Consider the following 23,573-nt stretch of genomic DNA (forward strand, 5'->3'; position numbering starts at 1 on the left):
GGGGGGCTTGTTAGAGACAGAGATACACCTCCCTCGCCCTCTCTCCCCGTCAAGTCAACGAATGCGAAATTACTGCCACCGTGACTCAATGGTCAACTTCGCGTGTTCGTGGGGACTCGGCTGAGGTTAAAGATTCATCCAAGTAAGTTGGCAGTTGGCTACTCTCTCTGTCTTCGCTCGCTCACTCATAATAACCAAAAAACATCCCATTAACTTAACGTGATTCCTTCAGTTTTGACTTTTGAGGTTTACTTTTATTCTTGATGGCATCGAATGACGTCGTTTATGGGAAAATCTATATTAGCTAGATTATTAGATACCCGCTATAATTTATTTTTCTTTTATAATTAGAATGAACTTTGAGCAAAATCAGTTAAATTTAATTTTTAATTAACGCCATTTATACTATACATTAACGAGGGCAGAGTTTTGACAATAAATAAAAAATTCATCACCTTTATATATAATCAAAAATAATTTATAAAAGTGAGAAGAAAAAGATTCAAAACACATAATAAAAGTAGAACATATCAATTATATATAATCACCACAAATGATCACTTCATCCATGAATAAATCATCGGTAATGTTCTGTTTTTTTTAATAATGAAAAAAAATTAATTATTCTCTTATTAAAAAAATGTTAACTACACCTAATAATTCACAAATTATGCAATCAACTAAAACCAACCAAGTTAAGGTCGATGGGGCGGAGCCCAGTGGGGGCATCTGATCTTAATTTTTTTTTATATTATTTTTAATCAAGTCCAACCCTCAAAATTAATTCAAAATTATTGTATTAAATGTTAGCCTAAATAGGTTAAATGGTCCAAATCCACTAAGTCCTAAGTCCTAATCCATTTTATTTTCAAATTTATCCTATTTCTTGCTTTCTTTCCCAATACTTACCCAATTTTCTTTCTTTCGATTACTACTCTTACAGTTAAAAGAATATTTTCTGTAATGAATAATTGATTACGTAATAGGATAGGAATGAAAACCAATGAATAAATAAAAGCTTAGTTGTGTATGTTGAAAATAATGTATTTAATAAAATTAATAATGAAATCATTATACAATGTTATCAAAAAATCCTAAGAAACAATTATTATAAAAAAAATTATATTTTAATATTTTTATTATTATTTTATTTTTAAAATTATATTTTTTATATTTAAGTTTCTCCCAGTGAATTAAAATTCTGGCTCCACCCACCATCCCACGCGTCCAGTTTCCTCTTGTAGTTGTTGAAGAAGGTAATTAGCAATTGGGTTAATACCCTAGCTAGTTGGTTATTTTATTGAAAAACACTTGTCTTATTCTACACTTCAATATAATGCGATAAAAATTTGGAAACATCATGGGTTGAGGGATGTTTTATCCAACTGCTTGGGTCTCTATTTTTTTTTTATTTTTTGGGTTTTGAGACTCATGCTAAGATATTGATGGCCACCTTTGAGGTCGGCCCTTGGCATATATCTTGCTGAAAGACCTCTTTTTCTCAAGTGTTGGGAACCAGGAATGCTTTATTATCTCAAAATTCTCACCCATCTCTTCCCTTTGGATGAAAATTTATGATGTTTTATTGAATGAAAGGTTGGACAAGTAGTGGATGATCTATCATTAATTGCTAGCAGCAATTAATGGTCGTCCTATCCATGCAAATGCAATAACTGAATATAAGGTGCTGAGGTATACACTTCTAATTCCTCATTCCCAAGCTATATTGAATTATTTCAAGGAACTAATTTGTTTGCTGGAAAACTAAAAATTGCAAAGCTTCAAGTTCAATACCAATAGATTCTATCGATACGTAAGCAGTGTGGAGTTTTTTGGCCATTCTTTATCGAATTGTGTGCAAAGAAAGTCAAATAAGTAGTTTAATTATATCCCAAAGGTTGATCGATGTGCCCCAAGGCACCACTGCTAGCAAGGGGGTGTAGGTGACGAGACTTGTCAAGTTCATAATCCAGTTGTGTCAGTGGGAAATGTTAGACCTCCTCAGTCCTCAGTTGATGGGGGGCAGTTCTCGATCGTAGTCCTTTTCATAGCAAGGATCGGTGTTCTCCCAAGGTTCAGTCTTCTCATTTCGACCCCATCCTCGACTAGCTGGTGAGTAATATATAGTTTAGTGGCTAACAGGCTTTACTTGTTAATGCAGGAAGATCAATATATTCCTTTAGTAAGTGACTCAGGCTCCCAAAATAGATCAATTGATCGAGAACCATGATATGGAGGAGGAGGCGGTGTTTGATTCAAATGGGTTGTCTAAGCATGCACATTAATTATAGACTCTCCATCAAAGTCTAAGTCCCAGCGTAAGCAAAATCGTCAGAAGAAGGAAGAAGAAGAAGCAGTTAGAGCAATCCTGTTACTTTTGTCTATCTAGTACTTAGAATATGTCATGTTTTTTGGTGTGGGGTCATTCCTTGTTTTGCTTTAATTTGTTTATTTTGTCTGTGTTTTTGCTCGGGGTATATTTTACTTAGTTCTGTGAACTTATTTTCTTTTTTTTTTTTGTGAAATAAATCGTTCATTTACAGAAAAAAAAAAAAAAGATTGATGGACTTATGCTGCATAGGATTGTATTCACTTAATCATTAAACTAAACCCTTAAAGTTAAATTATCGATAGTATTAATTAATTATTTATTTATACACAAAATTTGTACACTCAACTTGACTTTATTGTACAGTTTATTGAATCAAGTGTCTGAGAGCATTTAGAAGTTTACCAGGTACAATACACAGCCATGCTAATTAATTAAATGTACAAATTAATAATCGTGCAACCATATATGTACAACGTTACGAATTTCGAGTTCAAATTAAATTCAAGCTAGGGATTAGCTAGCTAGCTAGGGTGGGGAATATGGAAAAAAGGCACCTAAAAATGGAGATATTGTTTAACATAAATATATAAATTAAATCATAAATTACATAGAAATTATTTTTATTCAACATTATTATTGATTACCTAATGGATATATATATAAACCCTAAAACTCACAACTTAATGCATCAAAATTAGACATAATTAATTAGCTAGATTAAAACTCTCACCTATTTATCTACATCTAATCTAATAATCACACATAATTAATTTGCAATCGATCTTGTTGTTGAGCTTGCCCCATATTTCTCACCGCAGGCCGGAGCATGCCCGGAAAACAAAGCAACATGACCCATAAGCTTATCTTTCCGGGAAAATGTGGTGCCGCAAGAACACCGCCATTTCAGGTCGCCGCAGTGCTTCTCATGAGTTCTCAGATCGGACAGCACCGAGAACTGCTTCCTGTTGCACCTCTTGCAGACGTACATCTTCGGGCAGTGGCTCCTCTTGTAGTGGTTCTTCACGCAAATCATCGACTTCAATGGCTGAAACTTGGCGTGCTTCCGGTTCCACCGGCACCCTTCTTGCGGGCACGAGTATTTCCTCGGCAACTTCCTCTCGCCGCCGCTGGCGTTGTTCTTCGTGGGGTTGGTCAGAGCGGCGGAGCATCTGTACTCGTCGCCGTGAGCCCTCATGTGCATCCTCAGATTCGCGTCCCGCTTGAACCCTTTCCCGCAAACTTTGCAGTAATGCGAAAACCTGGCCAGTAAATCGGCGGCTTCCAGCTCTATGATATCGTACTGCTTTGGCGATGAACTTTCATCTTGCCCCAAATCCCTCCTCCTCTCTTCGTGATTCTTGCTAACAACTACGGCGACATGATTGGTTCCGTCGCTTTGATTGCTTGTGTTGTAGTTATCGCTGTTAGAAGAATTACAGAGACTCAAGATAAGAAATTTTGTATTGATCGATCATTTTGAATAATTAATTGAATCACATAGTTAGTATCTTCAAATAATTAATTAGAAATTTAATCTAGTTCTAATTAATTACTTTTAATTAATTACAATTGCCGTACCAGTGATCGAGATCTTCTTGGCATGGGAAGAAGCCTTGCCCTCTTTCTCCGACGTCCATGTGAACAAGACGAGCGTGTTCGTGTTGCATGGACTGCAACGCCTGATCTGCAGCACTGGAGACCACGGCATACGGACTCAGAGCCATCTGCTGGCAAGCGAACATCATGGACGAAGCAGTGACAATGATTTCTTGGATGAGGCCGGCCATGGTGGCGACGGCCATGGCCGTTGACTCGGCGGGCGGGGACTGGGGCGGCCGGGACGTCTGATGATCGGAGGAGACGAAGATGTCGAGCAGCGATTGCACCTGGTTAACCTTCTCTTTCAGGGCGGAGAGGCCGTAAGGGAGAGAGTTCGCTGGAGCCAGGTCGGAGCCGGGGATAGCAGAAACAAGGAAGTCTTCGTTAACGCCATACAAGGCATTAGGGAAGCAAGAATTGGCGCCTGAAATCATGTCTTGTCTATGTTCTTCTGCAGATTATTAATTAATAAGGTTGCTGGCTGGCTGGCTGGCTGTTGCAGTGAGAGTGATCCAACATAGGGGAAGAACAAAAACAAACTAAGGCTGCCCTTTTTGGCATGAATGATCATAGATAATAAGAGCAGGAACTTGGAGCATATATAAAATCATGGAAGAAATTAATTAATATTCTATTGTTGGTAGCAAGTAAGGTCAACTGTTAAGGTGAACTCATCCCAGATTCTACCTTCCCTGTATATTGCTCTATCTGTTAATATTTTATTTCTTTATAAATGATCAAATTAAGATTAATAACTTGGTCTTACTCCTGTGCTATATTATCTGTTAATATGTTCTCCTTTCACATAAAATGGTGATTACCATGAGTTGACTTTTTTTTCTTTTTTTTAAGTGCCGCCTTCTACCTTAGCATTTTCAACGTGATTCTATGTTACACGAAAACAAAAACGAGAAATTATTTGTATCAGAAATGTGGAAATAGATATTTTTAAAAAAAAATAGACTTAAGGTCCGAAACAGAAATAGGTAACGTTTTAGAAATGAAAAAATAGCCCTTATGAAGTGTTTCCGTATAACATAGATAATACTGATACCAATTTTTTTATTGAGAAATTAGAATTTTAATTAATAAAAAGAGTAAATTAACTCATCTATGCATATATGTTTTTTTACTTTCTGCTATATACGAAAGATATTTTTTTTTCCTCTTAATAAATTTTAATTCCCGAGTCAGGTAAATAATGGTTAAAAAAATATCTCTGTGACGTAAATCTTCACGCTTCGAGTTTGAAATTTTCTCCTTTTATTTTAAGTCAAGTTGAAAGTTTCAAATGGGTCATTCTCACACTATCCAATGACAACTAATCCTTTTTTTCAAAATATGATATCAATTTCTTTATAAATATTAGTTTGGAAAATTAAAAAATAAAATTATGCTTAATTACACAATTGGCTTTTACTTTTTAGTCATTTATAATTAATATAATTTAAAATATAAAAATATTCCTAAAAAATAAGACGATGGTCATTATCAATTCTCCTATTTCATAGTATAATTATAAAAATATTTTTATAATTACGCAAAAAACTCTTGATGCTTAATTTTTTTTTAAAAAAAATAAAAATTGAAAATTTAATTGCCAGTTACTATCAAATAAGCATTTATTTGAAATTACTTTTTGCATTTTGTTCTGTCTAAGGCTTTTTTTTATATTTTTTAAGCAAAAGAAATAACAATCAAATAGACAAATAATTTTAATTTTTATTGAAAAGAAGTAAAAACGGCATTGAAGTTGGAAAAATAAAAAATATTAAAAATCGTGATTGATAATAATTTCATAAATTATGTGGAGGTTAAAGGTATCATCTGCCTCTTTTATCTAATATTTTTTTAAATAAAAATATAATTTATGACTAATAATGATAATTTTTATTATTATTTTAAAAATATTAAATCCCTAACAATGAACATCATTATAGTTATTTTAACGTTAAATTATTAGTTACATAGTAATACTTTATAGTAGTCATCATTTTTTTTTTTATAATCTAGGTATTTAGGCTTTGTCTATCTAGTTTTACGGGAATTTGGTCTTCCCTCTTGATTCGGTTTTCGAGTAAATCGGATACGGTCGTAAATTCATATACTCTCAAACTGATTCAATTTTCGAGTAAATTGGATACGATCATAAATTCATACACTCTCCAACGAATACGTAATCAATCTTCACTAAATAAAATATTTATACCTCTTGATCCGAAAGCTACACAATCATGTTTATCATATCCGACAACTGTGCAAAATGAGAGGACCCGACAGCTAGCACAAATTAAAATTAAATTTGTTACTTGGTCAAAGTTTTGTTTTGTCCATGAGATAGATAATCCTAGGAAAATAAATAAGATTAATATTATGTTAACGAGTGCACAGGGGGGATGCAACGCACGTGAGCTTCCCAACTGGGATTAGGTTTAACAATTTTTTATTCGTTTTTAAAGGAGGTGTGACGTATCACAACTCTTTAACTTACTAACAATTAAAAGTCATCTCAAACAAATTTATTTATTACATTAATAATTAAAAGAAAAAAATTATCATTACATTACATTTCTCTTAGGCCCGTCTCATAGCTAATTTTTTTCAAGAAAAAGATATATTTTTTTTTTAATTTCACATTTATGGTCACGTGGGTGAATTTTCCTTTAAATCATGAAAATTAAATTCTTTGGAGAAAAGATATAGAATTTTCTTGACAATTGAAAGTAACTAACTTACTGAGCGAGAAAGTCAAAGAGGCAACAAGTGAGAGAACAAGGAGACAGTCGACGGCCGGCGAGGGCAACGGGGTGACTGGCGAGGCAACGAGAGTGAGGCGGAGATCGAGTCAGCCCCAGCAAGCAACTGAACTGGATAGAGGCAAAAGTGACTGAGCGAGATGAGCGACTAGTGACCAATGAGGGCGAGCGAGTCAACGACAATCCGAGTCGTCCAACAAAAACAAGAAAGCTAGGGATGGAAAATGGCAAGGAGTGGGCAACAGTAGCAAGCAAAGCAAGAGAAAGAGAACGGCAAGGGGTGGGCGATAGCAAGGGAATGAGGAAGAAGGGCATGGGAATGAGAGAGATTTTGCAAAATAATATATGTTTTAGTTGTAATAATTAATAAATACAGATGTGTAAAAATAAAAAATTATGTATAAATTAATAAATTTGGAAAACAAAAAAAAATTAATTTTGTGGTTTTATTTCTTTAGGGAAATGATTTAATTAACCTAAAATACATTATTATTTTAATTTTTCTATACAAGATTCAATATTTTTCAATACATTTTCACCATTAAATTTCATGGAAAATGTCATTTTTCATAAAAAATAATACCTATCAAACATGAAATACTAGAAAAATAACCAAATTCTATAAAAAAAAAATATTATCAATCAAACACCAAAAGATAGAAAATAACATCATTTTCTAAGTAAAAAATTATACCAATCAAAAAACTTAAACTTTCAATTTTCATAATTCATTTTCCCTACAATTTAATTCCTAAAATTTATTTTTTTTCACCTAAATTTTACCCTTACAATCAAACGCACCCTTAGTATTAAATATCACTCGAAATTTAATATATAGGATAATAGTTTAAAATTATAAAAAAAAATTGTTAAATAATAGATGTAGATGTAGAACCAAAAGTCGAAATTTGCGGCAGCTTGTTTGGAATCTTCAAAAGATTTTAATTTTAAAGTTTAAGGGAATTCTTGCATTTGAAATAAAAAAATATTATGAGAGTTAGAATTATATTTATCTTTTTAAACTTTAAAATTAAAATTCTGATCAAGATCAGTTTAATTGTTAAAAAAATTAAAATTTTTAATCCTTGTTTATTTATTTTATTCCCACAAATACCCTCTCCCTTCTATTTATAATCTGTGGAATTTTCTCATGTTCCTGTATCTTCTTATATTTTCATTCTCATTTATTTTTCACATCTTTGTAATGTTAATTTTTTTACCCTATCTTAAAAGTTAGTAAAAAAAAAAAAAACTTGTGTGAAATTGTGTTTTTAATTAACATTTTGATTTAATTACTATATTTTTAATAATAAAATGTCATAGTTATTTATTGTTGTCATTGTTGTTTAAATACAATAATTAAAATTTATTTATTTCAAAGAAACTCACTAAGAGACTGACAAGGTCTAGGAAAAAACAAGGTTGTTTGAAAAAGTGTTCGAAGAGACTCGATCCACTATTCAGGAAGAATTGACTGTCTAGGAGAAGATAGTCTACAAATTAGAAAGAGGATTTATCCTAAACGGGCCCTCTAATGTTTAAGTTAAAAGATGACATGGTAAAGTCTAAATGAATGAAAAGTATGCAAAAGTATGTTATAAGATGTAATGGGTAGTATGGGAGAAAGGATTTTTTCAAGGAGAAGTGGAGTTGATAGGATGTCTAAGATGTGAAAGATCGAGCAAGCCAAAAGGAGAAAAGAGAGTCCTTCCATAGGAAAAGTGCAAGGGTATTTATAGCCTTTATGACTAGAACACGAGACATGCATGCATAGGGGACATAGTACTCTCCCGACCTCAAGATGCGATGTTGTCCTAATCGTATATGGTATTGTCTCGAGGTTAAATAAAGAAAAAGACTTTCATGAGAAATCTCTTGAAAAAATGATCCTACAAAGAAAGGAGAGAATGTTTCAAACAAGTCACATTAAGCGAGACAATATGGGGGCAAAGTTATCTAGAAGAAGGTTCACTCTTATTTTTGCTTAATAGCTTGATAAAGTGAATTTTGATGTATGAAATATTATTTTGAGAAAACTAGATTCGATCGAAAAATTATTCATTGTTAAGTCTTGGAGAACTTCCACTCGAATATGGAACCTAGGTGCGTAGGCAGCCCAGAGAGCGATTTTGTTCACCCCTTTTAACGAGCTGACCATCACCCTCACTGTTTTTGTGAAGATGAAAAGTAACGGAACGACATTGGATAATTTTTTATTGTCGTTCCGTTACTTTTTACCCTCACAAAAATAATGAGGGTGATGGTCACCCCGTTAAAGGGGTGAACAAAATCGCACTCGGCAGCCCGGGGCATGCATAATTTTTGGACTTTATTTTATATATTTTTTATTTAATACGCTATTAAATATTACTCTATTTTATATTCGATTAATTATTACTTATAAAAAAAGAAAAGAAAAAATGATCCAATGGTTGTGCGACCATCACAATGGCAGAAGGCTTCGGGCGCCAAGGGCTTCCCTTTGCCTGAACGTTACAAAGCAGAAAATGGATAAGACGGGGGGACACACAAGCTCACTCACCCAACCGAGGGAAGAGGATTCTAGCGAAGTTTGCAATGGCATCGACTCTAGCGTGGAGCTCTTCCTCCTGGCTTCACACTTCTCACATGCCCAAGCACACGACCGAAACCATCAGAGTCTCAGACAGAGGCTCGGTATTGCCGTTGCCGGTGGTGGTGGCTCAAAAGAAAGCGAAGAAGACGCGTAAGGTTCGTTGTTTCTCAGCAATAGGAATTGGGTTTCGTCTTATTTTTTCTTCAATTTGCGGTTGTTTGTCCAATTCGGTGCTTAATTTTGATGTGCTTGTGGTGGGTGGATCAGATAATACTGAAGGAGGATGTGGTGGACTTGGGAAAGAAAGGACAGCTCCTGGATGTCAAAGCTGGGTATTATAGGAATTATCTGTTTCCAATGGGCAAGGCCCAGATTGTCACTCCCATTCTTCTGAAGTAATGTACATTTGAACAATTTTCTAAGTTTGTTGATTTTTAATTTTTTACTTTAACTGTTGCATTACTGTAGTTTCCAATTTGGTGCCAAAAGCATAACCCTTGTTAGTTTGGGCGAGTCTGCTTTCTTTTTGGGGGTAAGCAAACTGTTCGCTGAAATGATTCTGAGGGGCTAAGTTGTAATGCGGGCGTGGAGAATACATGAAGTTTGGTCATTTTAGAAGGGAGCTTTGTGGAACTTGTTTAGTTGATTGATGAATTGCTAAAACCTGAAGTTTCTTATTTTTGAGGAAATTTTCTTTCCTTTTTTTTTTTTTAAATCTCTTGTCAATCGCATTGACAATGTGTTTGGGAGAGAGGATGGAATGGGAAATAGGTGAAATGGGGTTCTCCTTGTTTGGGAGAGAATTATAATGAAATGGATGGAAATACTTTCCATCCGTTCTTCATATAGAGCTGAAGTAGCGGACTCCTTTGTAATTTTGGACTCACTGATATCTTAGACTTACAGTAGGAGGATTTAAGTAGGCTGTGCTCTAATGTTTTATATTTTCCAGGTCTGCTGTTACCATAGGACATTATTTTTTATTTTTAAACTCATATCTGCCATAAATCACTTTCTTAGAAGATAACTGAAGTTTTGTTTATGGACATAATAGCAGGTATTTTGATTTGAAATGGTTGCAACAATAAGATTAGTGTTTTTGAGTGCCATCTTATATGGTATTTGAGTGGAAATATATGCATTCCATAAACCAGTGTTGGGATAATAACCACCATCAGATGCATAGACCTTGCTTGCATAATGGCATGCTGCCAAATGGCTATTTCTATTCTTGGTTTCCCATAGTTGGTTGAATTGGCTGAATGTAAACATAAATTTGGCATGTGGAACTAGTTGGATACCCTTACTATTGACCCTTCAAGGAGCTTTGTCTGGAGCTCTATTTGAGCTTCTTCAACAATTGATTCTGGCTTTTTTTTTTTTTGAAATCAATATCCTTTTACTGATTATATTTCTACAAAATATTTCACAGCTGAAAGAAAAAATAACTTCTCCTGTTAATGTTACTTACACTTCCTTAATTAGCATCTTTTTGGGCTATGCTAAGCTGGGAATATGATTATGTGACTCTTTTGCGTGGGTAAATCTTTCTGGCATTTTATCATAAAGAGAATATTTTTAAGAAGATACCAGGAACACTTCATCAACTAGTCAGTTTCTCTCTTGTTCTTTACCATGTCATTGTAATAAGTATATCTTTTCCTATATTATTGTTATTTGGCACCATGCAAGATGTTAATGTATTGTAACCTGTACAATCGGCCAAACCAACCAAGAGCAAGCGCGGTAAAAATAGAAACAGAAAATGAACGCAAGAACACAACGATATACGTGTTCGGATCAATCGATCCTACTCACGGTAGAGGCTCCGCCTCTAGTCAATCCACTAATAGCTTTCGGTTACAACCAGATTACAAGATCACAAGAAGAACAAAAACGTATTGCAAATACATCAACTGAAATCAGAATCTAAATACAAGAACAAGTATATAATCTGTTCTACCGATCTCAAGATCGTGTCAAGAATCTGAACTATCAGCTATACCAAATCTCTCACGCTTCAGGCGATTCAACAACAGAGATTTAAAACAATACAACCTTACCGTGATTTTACCAATAAACCGAAGCCAAACGAACAAGAGAATGATTCACAAGCAAGAGAGAGTCTCACTTCGAAAGCGCCGAACGGAGGGTTTCAAGGGAGAGAGAGAATTGCAGATCTGTAGAGATTAGGGCAAGAAGCTGCCCTTAAATAGCTGCTGCAATCGGCTGGGCTTAGGCAAAGCAAATGGGCCACATGAAAGATGGGCTTGCTGCACAAAACTAATCTCGGCCCAAATGGCTAATGGCCCAGAATATAAACAGCAAAAATAGCTCACAATATAATCATCAATTTAATCATGTATCCAATTAAACATTAGTTAAATGAAACCCAAATATATATAACAAAATACATACAAACAGCACATATCAGTTATATATAAAAAATACATTTTGAATTATAATCCTAACAAATTCCACCTTGATTCAAGAATGGATTTATAGTGGAATTGACCAGAGACCTCTACAAACACTCCCAGCTACAATAGGAGCACATTGAGCAACAACACAGCTTGCTCAAACTTAAGCGAAAAAACGACTCAACTAATACATGCCTCATTTAAACCAACAGAAAACTCTATCAAGATTTCTATAAACAAGACATCAGGGCTAAAAACTCAGCCTTCCATTAGACACAGAAATTTCCTAAGGTTCCACCTTAAGTCTGACAAATTTCCACCTCAAACTGTACATTATCAGTTTGTTCAGGTAAGTCTAATTCTACAAGGCCATCAAAATACTACAAGACCAGGCACACATCAACATCTAGAAGCAGGTCCTAGACTGAAAACCAGGAACTCAGAACAGCTCCCAACAAAGAGACAGAGAAAGCAACTTACAACCCATGGGAAACAAACACAGGCATCTATGGGAAATTCTACCCCATACCAAAAACAGGATTTATACAGCCCTCTAGGTTACAAACCTAAACAAATCCATTCATGCCTAACATGCTTAACTCTAACAGTTCTCTTATAACCAATGTGCCCTAGCCTTTTAATGCCTAGACTCCAAGCCTACAGAGCTTCTATACTCTCATAACCATCAAGCAGGTTGGCTGATCCTTCTTTATACTTATTTTTCTCAAGATCCTTCTTTCTTTTAAAACACTCTTTCCTTAGGTGACCATCTTTCTTACAGTACCAGCAAGTCTTGGTTGTTGAGGGTCCCTTTCTTGACCCTCCAGTCATAGGTTTTTTCCTAGTGGCATTTCTATCTACTTGACCATTAACATGCAGTCCCTCTGCAGGAGTTGACATATTATCCCTCTTAACTTCAAGATCCCTAGATCTAAGAGCTGACAATACATCTTCTAAGGTCAAAGAAGATCTACCATATTTAATTGCTGTTTTAAGATCTTTACAAGCTTCTGGCAAAGAGTTTAACAAAATAATAGCTTGATTCTCATCAGAAATTTTTTCATCAGCATTGGCTAATTCTATTGTAATCACTTTAAATTCATCTAGATTTTCTTCTAGGGTTTTTGCAGGGTTCATTTTAAATCCAAACACCTGTTCTTTCAAAAATATTTTATTAGTTAGAGACTTAGCCATATACAAGGACTCCAACTTAGACCATACCTTTGCAGTTGATTCTTCTTCATTTACCTGGCGCAGGACATTGTCTGCTAGGCTGAGGATGATCAAAGAAAAAGCCATATCATCCATGTCCAGCCTTTCTTGGGCGGTCATGGAGAGTTGCTTATCCTTCTCCTCCTTTATTTCCAACAGAGCCTTCGCGCACCGGTGTTGGACAAGCACTGCTTTCATCTTTTTCTGCCACATACTAAAATTACCATGACCATCAAATTTATCTATTTCAAATTTAGATGGAGCCATATAGAAAAAAAATTATAAGCAGGCTAAATAGAGATTAATCAAGAATCAAACAAGTTAGGCAGTCCTATTAGACTAGCTCCAAACCTTTTAAACAAATCAAATTTTAAACACTGATTTTAAAGAAAAAACAATTTTGGATTTTTTTTTTTTTTAAAAAATGAAATCCAGAAATCAATACAATATTAGGCCAAAACAGAAAAAATTAACAACTGAACAAAAAAACTCAAGAATTCAGCAAAACAGTGAAACAAGATTAATAATCAGAGGATTAAAAAATTGTGCATTCAAAACATACGCTGCATAGTATTCAAGATTAACATGCTTGTTGAAACCTAACTTGTATTTAATCGCAACAATAAATCAATCAGCAAGTAATCAGAATAAATGCAAAACACAGAATACACACAACAGATATGATTATGAAATTAGGGAAAACAAAACACATCCGAAAATTAGGGCAAATGCGAAATTCCTTACCCAATCGAAGATCTGAAAAATGATCTTCGCGTTTACCTTTGAATCAGAAACGGTTCGGCCCGGATCTTGAATCCCTAAAGCTCTGATACCAATTGTTAATGTATTGTAACCTGTACAATCGGCCAAACCAACCAAGAGCAAGCGCGGTAAAAATAGAAACAGAAAACGAACGCAAGAACACAACGATATACGTGTTCGGATCAATCGATCCTACTCATGATAGAGGCTCCGCCTCTAGTCAATCCACTAATAGCTTTCGGTTACAACCAGATTACAAGATCACAAGAAGAACAAAAACGTATTGCAAATACATCAACTGAAATCAGAATCTAAATACAAGAACAAGTATATAATCTGTTCTACCGATTTCAAGATCGTGTCAAGAATCTGAACTATCAGCTATACCAAATCTCTCACGCTTCAGGCGATTCAACAACAGAGATTTAAAACAATACAACCTTACCGTGATCTTACCAATAAACCGAAGCCAAACGAACAAGAGAATGATTCACAAGCGAGAGAGAGTCTCACTTCGAAAGCGCCGAACGGAGGGTTTCAAGGGAGAGAGAGAATTGCAGATCTGTAGAGATTAGGGCAAGAAGCTGCCCTTAAATAGCTGCTGCAATCGGCTGGGCTTAGGCAAAGCAAATGGGCCACATGAAAGATGGGCTTGCTGCACAAAACTAATCTCGGCCCAAATGGCTAATGGCCCAGAATATAAACAGCAAAAATAGCTCACAATATAATCATCAATTTAATCATGTATCCAATTAAACATTAGTTAAATGAAACCCAAATATATATAACAAAATACATACAAACAGCACATATCAGTTATATATAAAAAATACATTTTGAATCATAATCCTAACACAAGAGATGTAAACTCTGGCCCTTGCCTGTTTCAACTCTTCTAATTGAAGCTCCCCCAAAATTCTTCACAATATTTTAGTTGAAAATGTATTTTATTTCTATGGGAATTGGGAATCTTCTGCAGTATTGCGATTTTTGAGGTTCACTTCAGTAAAGTTTTCACAAATTCCTTGTCAACTAAACATTAACTTAATCATGCAACTTGGTTTTTCTCATTTAGAGGAAAACATGCATCCTTACGATGATTTGGATGCCAAAAGAATCTGTTTAGCATGATATTGCATGATACAATCATATTGGCATTACCATTTGCATAGTGAGGGAAATGCAAGACACCCAAACATCTGCATGTGATTGGAAACGGTTAACCAGTATAAACATTTTTCTCAAGAGTAGAATTGTTTTAACATGCATCTGATAGCCATATTTTTTATTTCCCAACAATTTATCACACCTCTTCAAACTAGAAGAATATCTGCAATTTTTTCTTGATGTACCTGTGATATTCGGTCACAGTGCTTCTATGCCAACAGTCTGTTAATTGGAAGTTGGCCATCTCAGACATATTCTAACTTATTGGTTCTCAAATTATAATCCAAAGGTCCAACAACCAGTGTGTGATTTACATCCATGTTGAACAATAAGAATGGGCAAGTGTCTAGCTTACTGGGTAACAATGCAAGTTTAAATTCTTTAAAATATTATTCAAAGCATATTGTTTGCATGTAACTTAAAACAGTGCTGTTACAGATGCAATGGCATGTATATGAAATGACGTCATGTGTGTATCTTGCTTACTAGGGTGTAATGCAAGCTCCGAATGCTATTAAATGTTATCAAAAGCTCATTCTTTTCAGATGACTTGAAAACCATGCTGTTGCATAATCAGAGATAGAACAGCATTGATATGCAAACAACTGTTAAGATTAGAGAAATTTATCAATAAGTTCCTACCTACTTTGATCTTGGAGGAGACATATTTGGACAGAGAATTTATTTCATTTTCTTGATTTTTATACCAGGGAAATGCGGATGGAAGATGAAAGAATTGAGGCTGAGAAAAAACGGGTAATATAGTACTACACAGATTTGTAGAACACGTCACAAACTTCCTTTACTGTCTGAGGTTGCACATGTAACAATAATGTTGCAATGCTCATAAATGTTACTCTGGATACAGTTTTTAACTGGTACCTGATTGAGCCTTACTCAATTTGCTTACAAGCTTATATGTCAAATCCTTTCAAAGCAAATTAGTAACAAATTGTAATGATGTAATAAATAAGTCTAGTGTATCTTTCTGCCATCGACATATTTGCGCATATCTTTGATAATGAAAGATGTTAACACATTGTTATCTCTTATGTTTTATTCCTGAAAATTTCATGAAAAGTGGGCTTTCTGATAAACCTTTCCCTTCTCAACAGCAAGCTGCAGTTGCTTAGTCTGCCACATCAACACATCAAGATTACTGTGTTGGTAGTTCCATTGAAGTGGCATTCTATTTGTTTCTGTTTACACATTTTTTTGAATTTCCTCCTTGTTGAAATTTTCTTTTGTTCTTCCTTTCTTTCTTTCTTTCTTTGTTCTTCTGTGTTTTTGTAACACTTATTGAATGCCTATCTGAAGAATGGTTTTGTGCTGGAATTGTCATTTAAAGGAATTTGCAGTAAAATGGATTTCCTGTGATGTGAGCATGCTGCACCACTTTATAGCCTGTTATCTGAGTTGCCTTTGATGCTGGAACCCATTTAGTTTGCAAGTGGTTCTGTTGGAAAATAATACTAAGATATATTATTGCATACAGGTCAAAGAAGAGGCACAACAACTTGCTATAATTTTTGAAACTGTTGGTGCATTCAAGGTGAAGCGCAAGGGTGGGAAAGGGAAACAAATCTTTGGCTCGTGAGTTTCATTTAGAACAATGTTGAGTATTTTTTACTCAGTCTGCATATTTCTTCTGACTTATGTTTATTCTGGCAGAGTTACTGCTCAAGACCTTGTTGACATAATAAAAGCACAGCTTCAAAGGTACTTTCTTCCTATCTACTCTCAGGCTTTGAATTTTTCATCGATATAATGCTTATAAACATTCTAACATTGCCAACTCATTTATTGCTTCTCGTATACATGTATGCCTTAGATTTCTTTTTCTAACTGATCCAATAACTCGGGAGACGAAATGTTTACTACTTTATATAATATTTACTGTATTTTAGAAGTGATTTAAGTATTTTCTTTTCTCATTCTTGAAATGTAGTCAGCATCCTCTTTATTCTTCCTAAAATTTATGATTGCCACTTGATCTCTGACTTCCCTCGTAGTTTACACAGAAGTCCCAGTATATTTGTGCAAAGAATCACTAGTGTTTACACAGATACAAGCCATCAGCTTGGATGTGCAAGAAAAGTTGACAATGAACAAGTGCTGTTTCAATCTGCTCAAACTTTTTACCGTGCATGATATTGGAAAGCTACCACTTTTATATATTGAATTAGAACCCCCTGTAGGATATTGGAAAGACTACCATTGTCTACCAGCACGTTTAAAGTTTGTTCTGACCACCATTTTTGGATCATCACTACGCTGTTACCTGCACCAGTAGAATGCTAGGCAACTGACATCTTATTTTGTACAATTCAGATTTCAGAGTGATATTTATTTCCTTTCCATTTTTATCTTTAGGGAAGTGGACAAAAGAATTGTTTCTCTTCCTGAGATCCGGGAAACAGGGGAATATATTGCTGAGCTGAAGCTTCATCCAGATGTCACTGCCCGAGTAAGATTGAATGTATATGCCAACTGATGACAGGCACCTTCAGGGACACACACTGAATGGATTCAACTGTTTCCAGTCAGTCAAGGTAAGGGGGATTCATTCTAGGAAGGGGGAAATGAGGTTTATCACGAATTTTACTGAACTTAAGAGTGAGAATCCTCAGATCCCAAGTTGCCTTCTTTTTCAGTTCAAAACAAATAAAACTCAACATCATAATTTAGTAAGTCCTACTATATTGGCCCATTATCCAACATCACACATAGAGGTCTTTATTTCAGTTTTGCCTCTCCATTTTCTTTGGTATTCTCATAATCGATGGGTAATTTGCTGCCATATAATAATTCTAAAGAGAAGAAGCAAGAACTGAGAGAGATGAAGGAAGAAATCTGGAAGAAAAAATCACAATTGAATTTAGTATCATAAAAAAGGTTATTGCTGAAATCCTATCCTAACTAAAATATAATTTAAACCTAACTACATTTATCTTGGCAAAATAAATAAAAGATAAAATCTAAAATAACAAAATAAGATAAATCACTAAATATCCTATCATAATTACCCTACCTATAATATGATAACAAAATAAAAAAGATCTTAAATCTAAATTTAATAGTTCTAATTTATTATCATGTAGTCACTAGATAAAAAAAAATGTAAGAATGCAGCTCTAAATTATCAAAATCATACTGCTGCAGCTTTAAATGATCAAAATCATAAGGATGCAGCTCTGAATGGTAAAACCTAAACAGGCCTAAACAAACACAAGCAGAGTAGAAGTATATCCGCATTACAAACTATAAGCACATGTATATATAATAGTTCTCTGTTCTTTTTAAGAATGGGTTCACATTTTATCATGTGTATTTGCTGGTGCAGACCCGGTCAAGTCTCTCTGCTTTGAACACAAATATATGGTCTTAGATTTTTATCACTTCTTCATAAAACACGAATATGTTATACTTTATAGGTTGATGCCAAGTTAGGATGCAGCTTGAGCCTAGTTTGCTCTGCTCTACATCTCCTTATCTTGGACCTGGTGCCATAATCAATGTGGGTCTTCTTCAATCTAGATAATCTGGATTGACCTTCAAAAGAGTTATCAAAACCATCAGATAGTTTCTCTCAGCACACAGATGTGAAGAGACCATTTCAATGTTAAATCAGCAGCTTAATCTTAGGCTTAAAGAGACTGGAAAAAAAAACTTCTGCTTCGTTTGTGGCCAGTTTTATTTGATTTTAGGAGTCAAAATAACTTGGCCTTCTTCCAGCTATCTTGATCTTTTGTTCAGTTGAACGATCATCATAACTAATGCCAAAAACTTATTACTTGTATTTAGGTGCTACAAAAGAATCCCCAAGACAATTAAATGCTTAGTTTTTCATACTGTAAAAAACCTTGTTCTTTTGTGATAAAATGGTGCAATGTATCATACATCCATGGAATGTGCATGCAGGATAAACAGTTAAGTTGGCGATTTTTGTTGCAGGAGGGAGGTGGTCAACGGGTAGCTAAATAACAAAAATGCCCGCTGCAGGACACCAAATCTGTTAACTGTTTAGTCATCCCCAACATCTCACTCATTGCCCTTTGTTGGTTAGTCCTTCCCTATCACTTGCTGATTGTGGTGGGGGCTGCCTAGAAGCACCTTCTGTGCTTTCTTCTAACGCTCTTTCTTTCTCTTCGATCTTTTTGTTTTTCCCCCCTTTCTTGTTCTGGTGATAATTAGTTAGTGCTTTGTTATGTTAACAAGGATGCTGAGAATTGGTTTCTTGACTAGTTTGCTTTCTACAAGGTTTTTACCCAAACTTTGAACTTCCATCCGGTGCTCATCTCCACTGTCCATGAAATGCACTCAATAACTTCCTACTTTCTTTGATTCGACACTCTCTGGACACAGTGCCTTGATTGCATGCATCCAGTGATTGCATGCAGTGCATAATATTTCATACAGAATTACTAATTAAGACTGGAGAGGTCATTTTTGAAGGAGAAACTATGCGCTTTTCAAAGGCCTCCAAGGAGGCAAGGGTAAGGCTGCTACGATAGACCTACTGTTTTCCATCTTCGCTGAGTTATTAAGGGGAAACAAAGCTTCAAACAAAGAGGTTGGGCTGTTCACTTCACTACAATTATTAGTCGAAGCTGTCTGTACAAGTACTACCACCACCATAGGGATAATTGATTTGCAGTAAAATGGTCATTTAAACTGGCAAAGCGGGTCGGGTCCGGTCCGGTGATTATCCATTGACATCCCTAATCATAATTTATACCTTTCTCTTCCGGTCATATCTTTATGTGTCAGGTTAGGTTAAGCGCTTGCCATCCATCTCAAAATCAATTACCATTAGACAATCAATCGATGCCGACATATATATCCCCGCCGAAGATTAGTTGGTACACATTTGATGTGGGGTTAATTACCGAAATTTATTTCATGATTCCAAAGTAACTTGTTGAGAATTAAGGAGTGGTGTGTTTGTGCAGAACGATTGATTCCTAGAAATTGGATTTATGTGGTGGGATGGGACAAGTCGCAGAATCACAAGCTGCAAACAACTTGGAGCACCCCCTCTCTTGTCTCCATCGCTGAACAAAACGAAGATCACATTGTGAAATCAAGGGCGATGAGAAAAGAGCCAGCTTGCTAGCTAGCTAGCTAGCTAGTAGCTTCTTCTTCTTTTTTTTCAGAGTGGAAATTAATATGAGTTGGAATTCTTGTACCCAACCAGCTGTCATGTTGGAATAGCATGCCACGTGGCACCCTATTTACAGATTTGGATATATGTCCTTGCAGGAAGCAGGCCGTCCACGTTGTTTTGCTCACGTCTCACATTGGGCTTTGTGGTTTAAGCAAGTACATTAGAGTTGATAGTCTGTCTTTAATTAGAAATTGAAACTGGTCGGCCAACAATTAGGAGAGAATAAAGTTGATTAATCTATGATTCGAGTTTGTGGGGGAGGCTATGCTGACAGAGAAGCCCTCCCCTGCACATGTGCCAATGTCATTGGCTCTCCCTCTCTCTACACACTGCATATGGACATCTCACTCTATTGCCCACATCCACATGCTTGCCTTGCCAATGGTCACCTAAACGTGTACATTTCAAACACCTCACTGAGTGAGGAGGATGAGTTAATTGAGTCTCTCCGTGGCAAGATGGAGAGGACGGGTATTAGCGTACCAGATTCTTAATTTGCCATCACTTTTATTTCCGGTCACTCTTGGACAAGATTTGAGGAAAATGATATTTTTTTTAATTATAGAATGTTTAGATAATAAAAGTATACTTAAAATTGGGTTTTTATCAAGCACGAATGATTATAACGAGTTTTTATTATAATAAAAAAATAAAGCCTTGTTCTATCATCTTGGGCAAAATTTTGTTTTATAAAGAACAGTACGATTCTCCTACTTCGAGTTATTATAATGAAATTTTATTTTACCAAACCAAAAAAAAGAAAAGAAGAAACTTTTATTTCGTATCAAATAAATAAAAATTATATTATCTTACTGAAACCTTCGAGAAAAAGAAGGGAACTTGTGGGTCTAAGTCACAGTGTCCATACCCTACCATATATATGTGACATAAGATGAAAGTAACCTATTTTTGGTATATTTTGTGGACAGTGGATAATAATAATAATAATAATAATAATAATAAAGGGGATAATGGGATGAATGGTGACGGGCCCAATTTGCATGTCATCAGCTGCGTGTAGATGGAAACACAGTGCAATATTATTTCAATTTTTAGATAAGCAATTAAGGAAGTGTGTGTGTGTGTGTGTGTGTACATATATATATATATATATATATTACTTGGGAATTAATTAATTAAGTAGAGTGGGGATGGGCAAACTGATTAATTAGGTGTAATGAAGGCAAGGGTTGGCTGTTGCTGCTGACTGCTGAGAGATAGCCACAACCACAAGCTGATCAGTGAGGTGAACCATTCATCAAACTAACTTCATTATATATAGAAAAATTGGATCTGAAGTAAAGAAGAATAACAGATAGATATGCATGAGGAAACCCAGTTACCAACTCAGCTTTCCTATCCATCGATTCTTGTCATTTAATGAAACACACCTCATATCCTATCATCTACATATATATATATATATAGATAGATAGAGAGAGAGAGAGAGATGAGTTTCTTTTTTTTCATTTTTAATTAATTGTTTTCTTATTGGCTTTGCTGGATGGAAAAGAAGAGGAACCTAATCCACGATTTTGGGTTGTGGTTCTGGTGCTGCCAAACCCTAGCTAGCAGTGACATCTCTTGAGGGTTACACATTACTCATAAAGATCCAAAAAGCAATGGGGAACAATTTTTTTGTTTTTTTTACAGAATATTGCAGTTCATCTCTCTCTCTCTCTCTCTCTCTCTCTCTCTATATATATATATATATTGTAGTTTATATATAATTGTTATGAAAAAAATATAATTAGACTATAGTAATATTAATGGGCTGAGCCTTAATTAATAGTAATGGTAAATCGGAAATGGGTCGATGCTTCAAAAACGAATGTTTTTAGGAGGAAGAGAAGATGAGAAAAGATGCCCCCATCACTCACTTTTCGTGAGTGAAAGGCAACCATCGTGAACGCTAACCACTTACTTACTCAAAGAATTCAACTTCAGCAACACAAGTAGATCATCAACATGGAAGAGAATAATAAACCAAACACAAAGAAGAGTGGACGAAATTATTTCAGATTAATTCAAAGAATCCATACTCTTGAATATATATATATATATATATAAGTCTAATTAAATATTATTAGAATATAGGAAAAGCAAAATATATAATTCACATTGAATCTGGTCCTTAATTTCCCCTAGTAATGGCAATCCACCAAGGCCGGCGCGGAGAAGACGAGGTGTTGTTTGGTGGCGGCGAACTGATCAAACTGTGTTGAGTCTCTGTGATTATCATCTTCTTCTGGCGGCGCCGGAAGGTTCAGATCCAAAGCCAGGAAATTTCTTGGCTTGTCGTTGCCGGCGGCGGTGGTTTTAGCGGTTGGAGGCGGCCTGTGCCGCCGCATGTGGCCACCCAAGGCCTGGCCGGACGAGAACTCCAACCCGCAGATTGAACATTCGTGCACCTTGGGTTTGTTACTGATATGTGTAGAGGTTTTAGCCGCCATTTGAAAAGGGCCAATCTTGGCGATCATCAATTGCCCTTCTCCTTCTTCATCATCTTCCTCTTCAGTGGCTGCTGCTGCTTGTTCCAGTTGTGTCGCCGGAGATGGGCTAGTTTTCGGCTTCTTGTGGCTTGCTCGGTGACCGCCCAGAGCTTGGAAGGACGGGAAAGTCCGGTTACACGTCTTGCACTCATAGACAAAGAACCCGGCTTTGCCGGCGGTGGTTGTCACCATCTCGGGGAATGATCTTCGGCTACTGAACTTATAATCCATCTTACTGATTTCCAAAGCTTCCTCTCCCACCTGCCTCGAACCAACACCCTGAGCCAAGAGAATAAGGCAATTAGCCATGTCTTCGTCTTCCTCGGTGCTCATAGACATCGTCTCAGAATTAGACGCAGGTGATGGAAACGAAGAACAAGACCCACCATCTCCACCGCCACCGCTTGACAGGCTAGACGTCAGCGCGACTCCAGGTGGCGAGGACTGGCGTGGGCGCTTGGTACGCTTGCCTTTGATGATCAGGGTCGGATCATTAGACCCGGTGAATTCTTCAGGGGCTTCCATATATATTGAATAAAATTAAGCTCTCAGAAATTGAAGAAGAAGAAGAAGAAGAAGAAGAAGAGAAGATTGAGTGAGAAAGTGGGGAGTGAAGGGAAGCTAGAGAGGTGGGGAAAGCGGTTGAGGCTATATATAATGAATGATAACGCAGTGTTTGGGAAGGGAGGTGTCAAATTAATTGAAAGTTACCGTGAATCAGTTGGCCTTGCCCACCATTCTTGCTTGCGTTTCCAACTTGCACAACAAGAAGAAGTGCTTAAATATAAAATATAATAATATAGGCCTCTGCTTTTAAGCGCTTTCTAAATGTGCCTCGCGTGTGTTCACTAACTGTAACTGTACATGATGATGACTATAAAACATTTATCACCAATCCCACATACATACATACTTACAATCACCAAAATTAAAGCCTTTTTAACCATTTTCTTTATGTATATTAAAGGCAAAACGACTTGGTTTATATATGAAGATCGTAGGAGTAAAAGTAAAGAGGAATTTGGGGGGGGGGGGGGGGGGGGGGGGGGGGATGGGGGGGTGTAAACAGGTGAAGTCCGTTTGGCAGTAGT

The 23,573-nt window shown here is 35.8% G+C and overlaps 3 protein-coding genes across 5 annotated transcripts; 1 reads left to right on the forward strand and 2 right to left on the reverse strand.

The window, feature by feature from the left end:
* Positions 1–2,928: 2,928 nt before the first annotated feature.
* LOC127798411 (protein SENSITIVE TO PROTON RHIZOTOXICITY 2) lies at positions 2,929–4,414 on the reverse strand. Its single transcript, XM_052331964.1, has 2 exons — positions 3,911–4,414; positions 2,929–3,753 (listed from the first exon to the last, which is right to left on the reverse strand). The coding sequence occupies exons 1-2, from the start codon at positions 4,363–4,365 to the stop codon at positions 3,099–3,101; spliced, it is 1,110 nt and encodes a 369-aa protein (XP_052187924.1). The 5' UTR covers positions 4,366–4,414; the 3' UTR covers positions 2,929–3,098.
* A 4,777-nt stretch (positions 4,415–9,191) lies between these two features.
* Positions 9,192–20,230, forward strand: LOC127791707 (50S ribosomal protein L9, chloroplastic). 3 transcript variants are annotated; one of them, XM_052321692.1, is made up of 7 exons: positions 9,192–9,417; positions 9,530–9,657; positions 15,534–15,579; positions 16,319–16,416; positions 16,495–16,542; positions 17,197–17,375; positions 19,776–20,230. In XM_052321692.1, the coding sequence occupies exons 1-6, from the start codon at positions 9,265–9,267 to the stop codon at positions 17,315–17,317; spliced, it is 594 nt and encodes a 197-aa protein (XP_052177652.1). In that variant the 5' UTR covers positions 9,192–9,264; the 3' UTR covers positions 17,318–17,375; positions 19,776–20,230. The 3 variants fall into 3 exon arrangements, with proteins under 3 accessions (XP_052177652.1, XP_052177657.1, XP_052177646.1); XM_052321697.1 differs by lacking the exon at positions 19,776–20,230 and adding an exon at positions 18,745–19,107; XM_052321686.1 differs by lacking the exon at positions 19,776–20,230 and adding an exon at positions 18,778–19,107 and having other exon boundaries at positions 9,193–9,417.
* Positions 20,231–21,993: 1,763 nt separating this feature from the next.
* On the reverse strand, positions 21,994–23,132 carry LOC127797605 (zinc finger protein ZAT5-like). Its single transcript, XM_052330647.1, has one exon. It carries the CDS (start codon positions 23,005–23,007, stop codon positions 22,135–22,137), a length of 873 nt encoding a protein of 290 aa, XP_052186607.1. The 5' UTR covers positions 23,008–23,132; the 3' UTR covers positions 21,994–22,134.
* Between the last annotated feature and the right edge of the window lie 441 nt (positions 23,133–23,573).

This window comes from Diospyros lotus, chromosome 1 (genome assembly GCF_014633365.1).
Source record: "Diospyros lotus cultivar Yz01 chromosome 1, ASM1463336v1, whole genome shotgun sequence".
In the NCBI taxonomy this organism is placed as follows: domain Eukaryota; kingdom Viridiplantae; phylum Streptophyta; class Magnoliopsida; order Ericales; family Ebenaceae; genus Diospyros; species Diospyros lotus.